Below are 12,212 nucleotides of genomic sequence, written 5' to 3' on the forward strand. Positions count from 1 at the left end.
GTATTGTTTGTCAAACAAAGCGGTGTTGTGAAACGAACTTTCTGTTTGTCCGATGTACTGTTTGAGTTGTACGCATATTGTGGCTCTGTCGTTACATTGAATATGTATGATTTTAACACTTTTTTTATGATATAATCTTAATTTAACTCGTATTGTTGAATTTTACATAGTAGTTCAGCCGTTAAAAAGCATTTGTAATAAGCATGTAATTTCACATTGTAAATTGATTACAGTACATGCTGTACTGTCAAATGTGAAATTATAGTGACTAAAGAATGAATTTTTAAACAGTTAATTTTAGCCTGTTTTGTTCAGGACCAGACAGAAATTTTCTGGCTTTATTTTTGATCGCATGAAAGTTTTCCAACGAGTGAGCTCGGAAAAAATATTACAAATAAGCTGTAACTTCGATTCATGATGTATTTCCATTTACTACAACTATGTTCCGAGAAAAAAAATCAACAACCAAACAACACGTTTACTTTTCATGAATTCTGAAAGCACACTCGCATTCACCGAGTTCGACAAGAATCGACATGGTTAAGAATTGTGCTCCCACTGAACAGTGACAAAGTCCAACGTGATTTCTCCATCATTAGCAAGATTGTTGCTAAAACATTTCATTTTAAGCAATCGATGGTGTGAAAATATCGTCTTCGAATAATCATGAGGGGATTTCGATTCGAATTTTTCCCTCGCCATGCAGTGAGGATGAGTGTGAGTTAGCTTTTAGAACACGGGCGTAAGACGTTTCTTATTAAACGAAGCGAAAAATAACACAAAATCTGTGATGCACAATGATTCAAAACACGCAATCAGAAATAGTTGGGAAATTTTTCCAAAAACATCGCTTTCACCCTGGAATATTATAGACAGAGCGATAACGCTGTTTTCGTTTTCGCTTCTGTTGAACTGCATTCAATTGAACGTGGCTCACACATCATGGAACGGCAGAATGCTAACAATTATAATGTCGTCTCTGGTGATATTTGTGTGCTTCTGCATGAAGTCGGACGAAAAAGTAGCCCTAGAGAAAATTACCGTCGATAGGTATGCAGCTCGTCAAACTTGGAGAAATGTTATGGAAACGAAAAGTCTAACGGTTGAAGAATAAGTTAAAGGGAAATGTAATTTTAACGATTAACAAGTTACACCTATATACTCTAACAGCTCACTGACACTCACTCGGCGAGGCTTCAAAATTCCCTTAAAAGTATACGAAGACGGTATTTTCACTCCAGTGATTGCTTGATATTTGAAATACGGGTGACGGAGAAAGGAGTGATGGAGAAATGAGTGATGGAGCGTGTTTCTTACGTCGACTCTGTGAGTTTGAATGTGAATGAACTTTTAGAGTACGGGCGATGACGCAATTAAAAGAATAAAACACCTTATAATAGCAGGGATGATGTTGAGTCATTCTGTTGTTGTTCAACAGGATTATGAATGACTGATTCAGCCTCTGTTCGTCTGCAAAATACAAACGTTTTCCTGCACGTATCCCAATGCTGTTGGTCAACATACAGTTCAAGAAAAGGATTAGTTTCTACTTTAAAATGCAGTTCAGGGAAAGGTTTTGTTTACTATTTTGTTAGCTATCTCATGGAATTTTAACAACTTTGCAACGACTAGAGATTTTTTCGACTTTCTTGTGTATCAGATAATCCGTTACTTCTTTCATTTGCTGGTTATTTTAATTTCATTTTTTGGTTGTCTATCTCTCGTTAAACCGGTTTGCTCTGCTCTTTTTTTAATAGTGTTCTAGACTGGTAACTAGCTACGTCACATCAACCTTTTTATTGGTTAATATGTATCAAAACATGTGAGTTGGTGATCAGTTCTGAAGGTTTTGGAGGCAAAGCGTCCCAAATTTTCGAGGATTATTTTGCCTGATCATGCTACAACTTTCGCATGCTTTTTCAAATTCCTAATTCATCTGTTTTCGAAGATTAATTCTTGGGAAATTGGGATTAATGGAGGCTGTTCTAGGGTGTATTTAACAACAAAAAGCTCGTATAAAGAAAGTAGGTTGAAGATAATTAAGTTTAGGTGTGAATTGGCCAATGAAATTGCTCACGCTGCAGAATTACCCCCACATTGTATAAATCATCACCCCAATATTGTATAGTCCAAACTAATTGCGTTGATTAGTTTGGGTGAGACTTTGCCGGGAATTCCAAGAATTGCATGAGTCGTTCCAGTGCTCCTTCCATTTGTTCTTTGCTTGTGGTCTTTCTTTCATAGTCTTTTCTTGCTTTTTTGGCCATTTCATTTTCTGTGATGTGCAAGTGCTAAAAATGCGTTGTTTCTTCCTAAAGCATGGCTCATATAGTTGTAATTGTTGTATTTCTATTGGCAATGAAGGTCTACAATACTTCAAATGTATGTGAGCCCCTTATAATGCTGTAATTTAATCGATACTTTAATATAAACGCTTAATCGGCGATCACAATTCATCTTTTTTTTCGATTTCTTTTATGATATATGATTCAAATTCTTTCACCGAACCTTTGCCATTGACAAACTTTTCACAACGCAAGCGAGTTTCATGAAATACTCGGCAATGAGAAGCCGCGCGTTCATTTGATACTGGTAAGCAAATGATATACGTCACGACCGGTGGGCTAGAAAACCCGCGCGCAAAGCATGTGGGTGCTCATACAATACTTTACGTCCTTGAAGAACCACTCAGCTTGTATGAAAAAAGGCATTTACCCTCTGGATAGGTTTTTGCTAAGTTGTTCTGTCTGCTACATTGAATGTATTTAGTAAAATTTGCATTTTTAGCAACACTATTTAAATATTGTTTTCGTGCTGGGCAGGTTACTTGTATATTTATTGCGTTTTTTATTTTCGATTGTAAAGTGGATGGTGTCTTTGCTTCTACCTATCTCCTTCTCTTTCGCCTGCCGATAGGGACGCACTTCACGAAAAAAGAAATTGGCGGGTGTCCTGTATTCTTGAAGTCGGGACCAACTTTTTTGTAATTATATTTGATAAAACGTTCTTCTTTCTTCTAGCTGGATTATGTCCAATTCCTCAAGTAAGGTCGGAATGCCCTGAAACGCAAGCGTCAACGTGTTCATTCGACACGGACTGTGATGGAAGCCAGAAGTGTTGCCCGGATGCATGTAACGAATTTTCGTGCCGAGCGGGTATGTGTGTAACATCGCTTGTTCATCACATAGTGTTGTTTTTGTTGTAGTAAAATTGTGGGTAAATAACGTTCATGTACTACAAAACTGTGATCATCAATAAATTGAAGATGCCAGCATCTACACTTTTTTTGAGCTAGACGGGTATCACTGTGCCACATCTAGCTATGTAGGCAACGAGGTTTACACGCATTGCCTCCAGCTACATTTAGCTCAGGTGGCAGCTAAATGTACGTGGCGATTGTCATCACTGTTCACGATTTGTACCTTGAACAAGCACTTGCCAGAGTCATTCAAATGACTTGCGTTTTAGCCACCGTACGTCTTGGTTGCCTATTTTATACCGGGACACGTATTACAGGCTTCACATATTTTGCTTACGAGATGATCTCTAGTAGAAATCAATTGGTGTCTCGCTGATTACCCACTTATCGCGCCTATTTTTTCCCTGCATGAAATTTTAATTCAAACTTGCCTGCTAAATGGAAGTTAGCAAAGAAAGGGAAGTCGCTTTTAAACACCAAAGTTTGACTGGGAAATGTCTTTATGTACAATTTTTTTCCAAAAATATCTTTGCCTGGCCCGGACGCACGATTATCTGTTCATATAGCTTGTCTTTTTTGGTGAGTGAGCCAAAGCTGGAAAGACATAAATACTTTTCACTCCTTTCTGAGTTTCCAACATGTCATTTATTTGCGACGAAAAAACAACTGAAAAAAATATTCAAAACATGGGATCAAAAGTACTTGTGTGTTTCAATCTTTGTGAACCTAAGACCTCGCTCATTGAGTCAGTCATGTTCATGTTTTGCGGGCTCGACCCTCACTTGTAAGCCTAAAGATCTTGGGAGTAAAATATTTACGGCTTCCCACTTCCCACAGGTATGGACGGAAGTTTTATTTTCAGCTCAAAAGCTCGGGTAATGTTCGTATTACAATCGTTCATTTCAAAATTGTCGAGCAAATTCGTATCGATCTCGTATCTTTTAAAGTACTTTTTTGAGCTCAAAAAAGCACGGTTAAAATTTGAAAAATCGCTTTCAGAAGAAAAGTTATTTTACAGTAATATGCTGCCGCCTAAGGTAATGACGGTACATGGCAGCTCAATTGTCTTCACAATATTTCAAATCGTTACCTTCGAGTCAAAGTAGACCAGCTGTGCAGGAGATGCAATTTGTCCCAGTCAGTGGTGTGCCTCCCGGCGAGAGTTGGTGTTGCTGCTGTTTCTTCTAATTTGCACCCATTCAACCCTAATTTTTCTATGGTGAATCATTGAACTTTCGTGTTTAACCCGTATCGACGTTGATTTACTGTGATGAAAGAACCCCAGAAATCTGCATGAAAGAATCACAAAACCAGCGGCGATATAAAGGGGTCATCGTGATATATCCTATATTATCCACTGCATATCAAGTCGAAAAAGCTGCGGACACAATAATCAAAGGCAAGTGCTTTTCTATGTCACTCACTTATGTAAACATTTAAGAAATCAACTTAATGTTTGATGACATTCTTGGAAATTAAGGTGTAAAGGCTCTTTTCCACTCATCGGAAAATGCTCTCGCTACGAGCTTGCGAGTCTGCTTGCGCGATCAACAAACTTTGTTCAAACAATTTAGCTATGCTGCAAGTCATGGAAAGCTCACTGCGAGTAACTCGCAGGCACTTGCAGCGAGCTTACTAGTACGTTTTGCGATGAGTGGAAAAGAGCCTTTAGACTATGCACTGATTTGTTTACACATAAATATTTGAAACTTTAAGGCGATAAATGTTCCAAAATGCTGTACATGTGAAGTGGCTATATGTCTTCAAAGGGCACTTTGACTTTGTTAGTCACTCTGGATTTGTATATATATTTGTTGCGAGAGTAAGCTCACATCTATATTTTTGCACTGGAAAACTCTAAATCGTCGTCGTCCGGTCGTTTATCGAGTTGTGTTTGTACTACGTCAGAGAACACTTGTACAAAAGCATTTCCGTTCATTTCGTTTTCATTTCGACGATGTATTTTTATGACGATGCCAATATTTTTTAAAAATGCTTTTTCGGTCGAATTTATTTTGCAATTTAAAAGAGTGCAGGCAATATTTCCTTGAAGAGTTTCTTGACAATTTTCCTTGTTCGTGCATCATTTTTTAAAGACTAATTATGCATTTGCTTGTATGTGGCCGTGTTATTCGACGTCTTTCATGAGAGATGTCACCAAGCTGCTGGCCGCTTTTAGAAATTTGTTTCAGATTGGTTTGTCGTGTTTTCATTGTTGTCTGTTGCATGCACGCAAAAGCTTGTGGTGGGCGAGGGGCGCGAAGAAAATGAAAGCTATCCGGGAAACTGTGCGGGCATTTAACTTTCTTTTTTTTAATTACAGAAAGCGAAAAAATCATCAGTAAGCCCTATCTATTTTTTATGTTTTGGCGTGATAATCAGTGAAAATTGCTTATATTCATCTTATGCATTGCATTACTTAGCTTTTAAGAAATAAAAAATGTTTTACTCGACTGTTCTCGCAAACGTCTCCGAGCTTTGCATAAGCCAGTGCTAACACAATTATTGTCACCGACGATTACTATCTGTGTTGAACGCGATTATTGGTATTTCTGTCGAAGTAAGTTTCAATTGCTTTTCGAAAAAGATTACCTTACACTTTGATTTGTTTAGTAGGCAAAATTGTTCAGGTTGTAACCACTGAACTCGAGCAACGTTTTGATATCGCGTGCGTTGAAGACCGACGCTCGAAGCTGTAAGATTTTCTTATTGCTTTCTTCCGCCAAAAAAGTCACATTTCTCTTGGTCGTTTAAGATTGATCACAGTTTTGAAAGACAGAAAGCTTTAGACAATTTTTCTTGAATGCTTGATTATAGATTATTTCCATCCGAACATCACCGATTTGTTTGCGTGCAAAACGTGTATTCATCTATTTATTAAATAATTATTTCGTGTCAATTTCTCACGCAAACCGTCGGTTACACGTGTTTTGAGACACGGTCGAAACACATTGCTCATATTATCACAGACATACACATGTTTCGTCAAGCCGTACATATAAATGATGTTCTGCGCAACACGAAAACTCTATAATAAAATCCCCATGTAAAATGCTCAAAATGTTTTAATTTTTAGCACCGCCCATTACAGCGTTGTATTGAAATAGATCAGACAACTGTGTATGGTTTTAAAATATAAACAATTAAGTTTAAATTTTCTAAAGCGTACGAACAGTACTGTCCCGCGCGCGCTGAAACTTGATCTCTCCTAGGTCATTTCCAGGTCATGCCAAAACATTCCTCAAAGAGGCTCATTGAAGGTTCGGGTGATCGTATATCAATCGTGGTCTTTGTTAATGAAGCTATTCACGAAATGCGCCGGAATCACAGACCCCTTGTGAACCCGTCTGCTCGCGACGTACACTGCTAGAATACATCATTACTTCTCTGATCAATACACGGGCGGACGGTGTGTAGTGCGTTTATACATTTTGCACCAAGTAGCTTCGCGTTGGTCATGGCTCGTCGCCTGTTGTTTAGTTTAGCTTTTCTTCTATATTTCTGCCACTTGGCTCTAGGACAAGCTAAACGTAAGTGCACTCGACATTTTCGTTTTTCCTTTGCTAGGCACGACCTCTGGTACAACTGTCAACTTTGAGGACGAAGCGCTATAAAGCATTGTCTTGTATGTAAAATGCGCAAATAAATGTTTCGGCAAGGTCAACACTCGTAGCTTGGTTTTTCGCACCTGTCGACTAATTTACGGGTACAATTTTCGCACTCTTTCTATTCAATCAAAACATGGGAGTTTTACGATTTCATTTGTTGGTAATAAGGCAATTGTTTCCAATTTTTTTATCCTCGTTCAGTCCGTGAAGAAGGGACATTTTTAATTTGTCGCAGGTTGCGCACGTAATGCAAAATAGATTCGACGATTTTTTTATTTATGTAAACGATCATCTATAATATTGAGTTATCAAAGTCGACCTAAACCAATCTCGAATTTTCTTACGTAATTAGCGCTGCGATTTAACGATATTTTTGTACATGAATACGACATTAAACTCATATTTAATTTTTGGAGAAATATTCCATAGAATGCGACTTGCAGAGAAGTGTGAGATGAGATTTTTTCACAAAAGTGGACGATGTTTTTTTAATGAAAGGAACGATTGTTCCCCGTCACTTCTGACACTCCGGTGTCAAGTGATTGTAAGAGAATATCTTGATTACAACGTACAAAGACGCAATGGATATGCGAACAATAGTTTATATGATTTGAAATAAAACGGAAAATTTTCTTGTCCAATTAAGGCTTGCTGCCGCAATTTCTATATTGAAAATCGCGACTCAAAAATCTATAGCTCAAACCGGAGAGCTGAACAAAGCAACCGATTATGTGTCGGCTAATTTAAATTCGCAACTTAAAGAGATAGTACTTGTTTGATACCGAACTGTTTCGTGCACTTTTAAAAGCTATTGACATTCTTTCGTTTATGTCTTCGGTCGTTTTACTATCCGCTCTTGCCAAATCTGAGCTGTTAAAATGACAAATCGTTGACAAATAAACTAAATATCGCTATTTGCTGGACCTAATTCTTTGTATGTGCCCGATACTATTTTGATAACAAATTGAAACTAGTGTGAACTGTATTTATACAATTGCCGAATGGCTACTCCAGTTCAAAAAGCGTATAGCTTAGCTATTTAGGTGGTATTTACTAACAGTTTGTATGCGGAAACATAAAGAAATTGATTTTTATTATTGTTCAAACCTTGCCGTCTTTAGTTCTACGAAAAGTTCTCAAACTTGAAACGAAAAAAATGATCATTGAGTTAACTTCATTGACCATATCAGCATAGGTTATCACAGAAAAACACGTGGAACAATATATAAAAAGAAAATTTATAGGAGTTTCTGGATACGAACGTAGAGAATGTACGTATTTTAAAATTAAATATATCGACAGACGATGGTATTAAAGAGTCTTCTTTTCGGATCAGTGTGTTGCTTTAATAAGTGCTACTGGGCAGGTGTGCAAATGTAATGTTACATTGTAACATTCGAGATGCCCCATTTTCTTTGTCCCTTTTATGTTCTCGTTACGATTTGAGCTTTGTTTTTGACAGCTGGAAGATGTACCGTTCTACCTGCGAGGTCAGAATGCTCTCCATCAGATGGTCTCTGTGCCGTTGATCTCGATTGTGCTGGTAACTTGAAATGCTGTGACGATGGCTGCGGCGGTCTTGAATGTAGAGCGCCAGGTACTACCTGGATTTATTGGACGCTCAACTTTGGTCTAAAGAAACGAGATATACGTGTCCGAAAGCGATTTTTTTAACTGTGCTTTTTGTGTTTGTCAATACCATGTGCGTATCCAACGGGATGCGGGGCAATCGGGCAGGGAGAGTGACAATACCCCCTGACCCGACTGTCGGGCAGAACACGTCAGTCGGGCAATGCTCGTTATAAAGTTGTGTGGATAAGTGAACACTTTCATGCGAGATTGAAAATGCATCTATTGCCCCTTTAAACATATTGACTGGTACGCCCATGATCAATACTCTAATTAATAAATGCAATAATTGCATTTTTTCAACGACAGAGAAAAAGGAATAAAATTTTATCGTTTGTTTGGAACCGTAGAGCTAAATACGTCCTCAAATGGTTACGTGGACATACCCAAAGCCCCAAATGTCTTATACGTTCTATCTCAAGCCATACACAGGGTGGGTGTGGGTCAAAGTAGGTGGGCCCCCGACTCAAATGGGATCTCAAATAAAACCAAAAAGGCAAAGAAAAATGCGTTTTCATGAATCACTGGAGAACAGCCACAGGAGTTGATCGTGTCTCAAGCGCATTAATTTCTCTGAACGGCTTTGATCACATAAACATTACTCAAAAGCTTTAGCTATAAAAACTTTTATCCCAAATCACGCACGCAAATCACATTATTGAACATTGTCGTGCGGATTATATTTCTATTTAGCACTGCGTTTCAGTTTGGTTTATGACCAGCTAATCGCATACTTATCATCCCTCCAGTGCCCCCTCCCCTAAAAAAATACTACAAGAACACGCGCGGCGCGTGTACGTCTACTATTTTTTAGTGTGGCAATGGTGGGATAAACCAGAGCCTGTATTAGGAGAGTAAAATTCCTTAGCGTCCGCTATTTTTGTTCCAAAACAAGCAAATATAAAGCATCAAATGGTGGAAAGACAGCTTTTCTGTTGTGTTTTCTTCGTCATGAATAGACAGCGATCCCTACCTTTGGAATTCAGTTGTTTATTGATGTCATGATAATAGAAAACCATTAGTTTGATGCAGTAGATGTAATTTATACGCCTTTAACACTGCTTTTGCCACAAGGGAGGGCGTGTGTTTCTATTCGTCATCGCTTTCATTGACACTATTATAACGCAACATAAAATCATTGAAAACATTTTTTATAATTTATCCCCTAGGTAAAAAATGGCTATAATTTGCGCTTTTTGAACAAAAATGGCGGCTAGATACCCACGTGACCATATTTACCCAATCACCATGATCATAATGCAAAATACAGAGAACAGTACGTGTCCCAACTCTTACAAATACAGGGCTCTGGGATAAACTACTCACGATACATCGAAAATACAGGGACGCTGGATCATCAATAATCGGGAGGGCTAATATTCATATATTCACGTTCTCTCTTATTAGCATCTATTGAAATCAATTGTGATTAAGGGTTATAAGATATGAATATATGATCCCCCACTCCGCTTGCCCTCAAATGCGTCACATCCATTTGAATTGTCGCGTAAATTATAAACTATAAAGCTGTAATTTTTCGAATTTTTCGAAAGTGAATTAATTTTATTAAAGCAGTATAATTTATGCGACAGCTTGAACGAAATCTGACGTATGCGGCGGCCAGCTTTTTTTCAATATTGCATGGGCCCCTGTGAACAGGAGTTCCAGCCGGCAACGACATATCATGGACCTTACTATTTTGAATCCGATAGTGTCGACATAACTTCGAAAGGAGTAGAGTCCGCTTTAATTAGCTTGAAGCGAATTGGACACGTCCATGATACATTCCGCAATAGCCAAATAAGTTCGCGATTCACGAAACGAGTTTTTATTAAAAATCCAACATGACTGTAAACGCTGTAGTGTGTTAGACATGATATTTGTTTGCTTCACTTTACGATGTGGTGTTTTACTTTGTTGTTTCTCCTTGCAGCTGTTCTGCCGCCGCCCCCCCAGCCGTCTGAGAAAGGTGAAAAAGGAGATCCGGTCAGTTGAGCTATTCTTATGAAATTTTTGATAGAAGGGAGGGAGATGAGGATGGACTTGGGAAAGTTGCATTAGCTTAGCTAGCCTAACTTCTTGCTTCCGCTATGCAGATATTTTCGTATTCACCGATTGTTAGAACAATAGATTTCTAAAGAAATCAAATTCACCATCAAAGATTGATGGTGATCAATCAATGATGGTGAATTTACAAAGCGGAAGTAAATTTGTATGCTGCTTGGATAGTGCATGGATAGTGCAGCATTTATGATAGTGCAGCATTTATGATACCCGAGTGATGTCTCCTCCTCATCAGGGAACCTGACTGCACGTTTTCTTCAATCGTATTTCGGCTTAGCTAGAAATCATGTCAAGTTTCGCTGCATCTTCTTTCATCGCAGTTTCAAAGACACTGCTTTTCAAAGTCATAACTCAACCTGCCTGCGCATATTTTGTTAGTTAGTATATTGGCGTCTGAGTTATGTAAACAAATGAAACATTTTTTCTGATGACCAGAACACTACTCTGGTGAAAGGCCAGATAAGGTATTTTCTACCATAAACCGCCCTTACATTAAATTCATAGATGATCGAGAATACGTTTTGAAATCAGAATATCATGCTTATAGTTACAAATTACAATCAAACTGGTCATTTAGCATGAACTGCATTTAAACCGCGCGAAAAACAATGAATTTTTCCTCTGCCATACTGACTGGAATTAATTTTTTAGGGTCCTCCCGGTAGCCCAGGTCCACAAGGACCTTCTGGTCCTAAGGGAAACATCGTAAGTACTCAAAAGAATAGGCACTTGTAGTAGTGATTATATAATATTTTGACAAGATATTATATCGTTTGTCGTAAACCAGAAGATGATTTACAAAAGATATGACATCTGTTGTCATGACGGAAGATGATTTACACAAGATGGCTATCATATATCGTGTGTCGTAAAACATTAAATGATTCACACGCAAAGTGTCCAAAATGCTTTTGTTGGGAAAATGAAACATTGATCTGCAAGTCCTTATTTACATCGAACGTAAAAAATTAGCCAAAGACAAACCAAAGTACTGAAATGTTTTTTTTTGTGCATGACGTGATATCTGTGTTCCCTTGACCACCGGTCGACCACATTTAACAGATGCACCCTGTATTCTTGTTTTATTATTCATTAATATTGTGAAAAAGTGTACATGTGTGGAAACGCACGACAACATGGTTTTGTTTAGAAAAAAGAAATTTGTCGGTCGAAAAACTTCAAATCATATTTGCCGATCATAAAAAGAGGAGAAATCCGCACTGAATTTTTTTATGTTCGTTTGCAGGGTGACCCTGGAAGTCAAGGTAATCCGGGACAACCGGAAATCGCGGTCCACGTGGTCCCCTGGACCACCTGCACCACCAGGTGGAGTACCCGGAGATGAAGTACGTAAACATGTCTTGTCCTCTCCTTTTAGTCAGGTGTTAGTTTGAGGTTTGCTCTTTAAAACTTGTGGAACTCAAGACGACCATAAAAACATAATGAAATACATTGCCATACATGGCTGAATTTAAATAAACCTTGAGAGAGTCATCCCTTTCAGCTACGAAACGGAATGAGTGGATTTTGCAAAACCTAAGTTACCCAAACACTTTTGCTCTAATGCTTTCCCCCTCGACATGCATACGGAATAGTCATTAGGTGTAATAGAGAACATTCTGATATTTTACTAAAGTATCGATAGCTAGTCGATATCTGGCATTATCATCAAAAGTATTGATAGAGCGGCCCACAACCACACAATGTGCGAA

General features: G+C 38.2%; 1 protein-coding gene across 2 annotated transcripts in view; it reads left to right on the forward strand.

The window, feature by feature from the left end:
• LOC124444220 (collagen alpha-1(I) chain-like) overlaps positions 1–12,212 on the forward strand; it is a 38,663-nt gene that overhangs the window by 1,758 nt on the left and 24,693 nt on the right. Inside the window, exons 1-5 of one of the 2 annotated variants that reach the window (XM_046994812.1) lie at positions 6,484–6,729; positions 8,270–8,404; positions 10,370–10,422; positions 11,152–11,205; positions 11,747–11,846. In XM_046994812.1, the coding sequence (XP_046850768.1) occupies positions 8,372–8,404; positions 10,370–10,422; positions 11,152–11,205; positions 11,747–11,846 (240 nt within the window). In that variant the 5' untranslated portion in view covers positions 6,484–6,729; positions 8,270–8,371. Of the gene's footprint in view, positions 1–3,020; positions 3,156–6,483; positions 6,730–8,269; positions 8,405–10,369; positions 10,423–11,151; positions 11,206–11,746; positions 11,847–12,212 lie in introns of those variants that run through there. The other variant, XM_046994809.1, reaches the window with a different exon arrangement.

The sequence above is a fragment of the Xenia sp. Carnegie-2017 genome, unplaced genomic scaffold (assembly GCF_021976095.1).
Source record: "Xenia sp. Carnegie-2017 unplaced genomic scaffold, XeniaSp_v1 HiC_scaffold_1, whole genome shotgun sequence".
Classification (NCBI taxonomy): Eukaryota; Metazoa; Cnidaria; class Anthozoa; order Malacalcyonacea; family Xeniidae; genus Xenia; species Xenia sp. Carnegie-2017.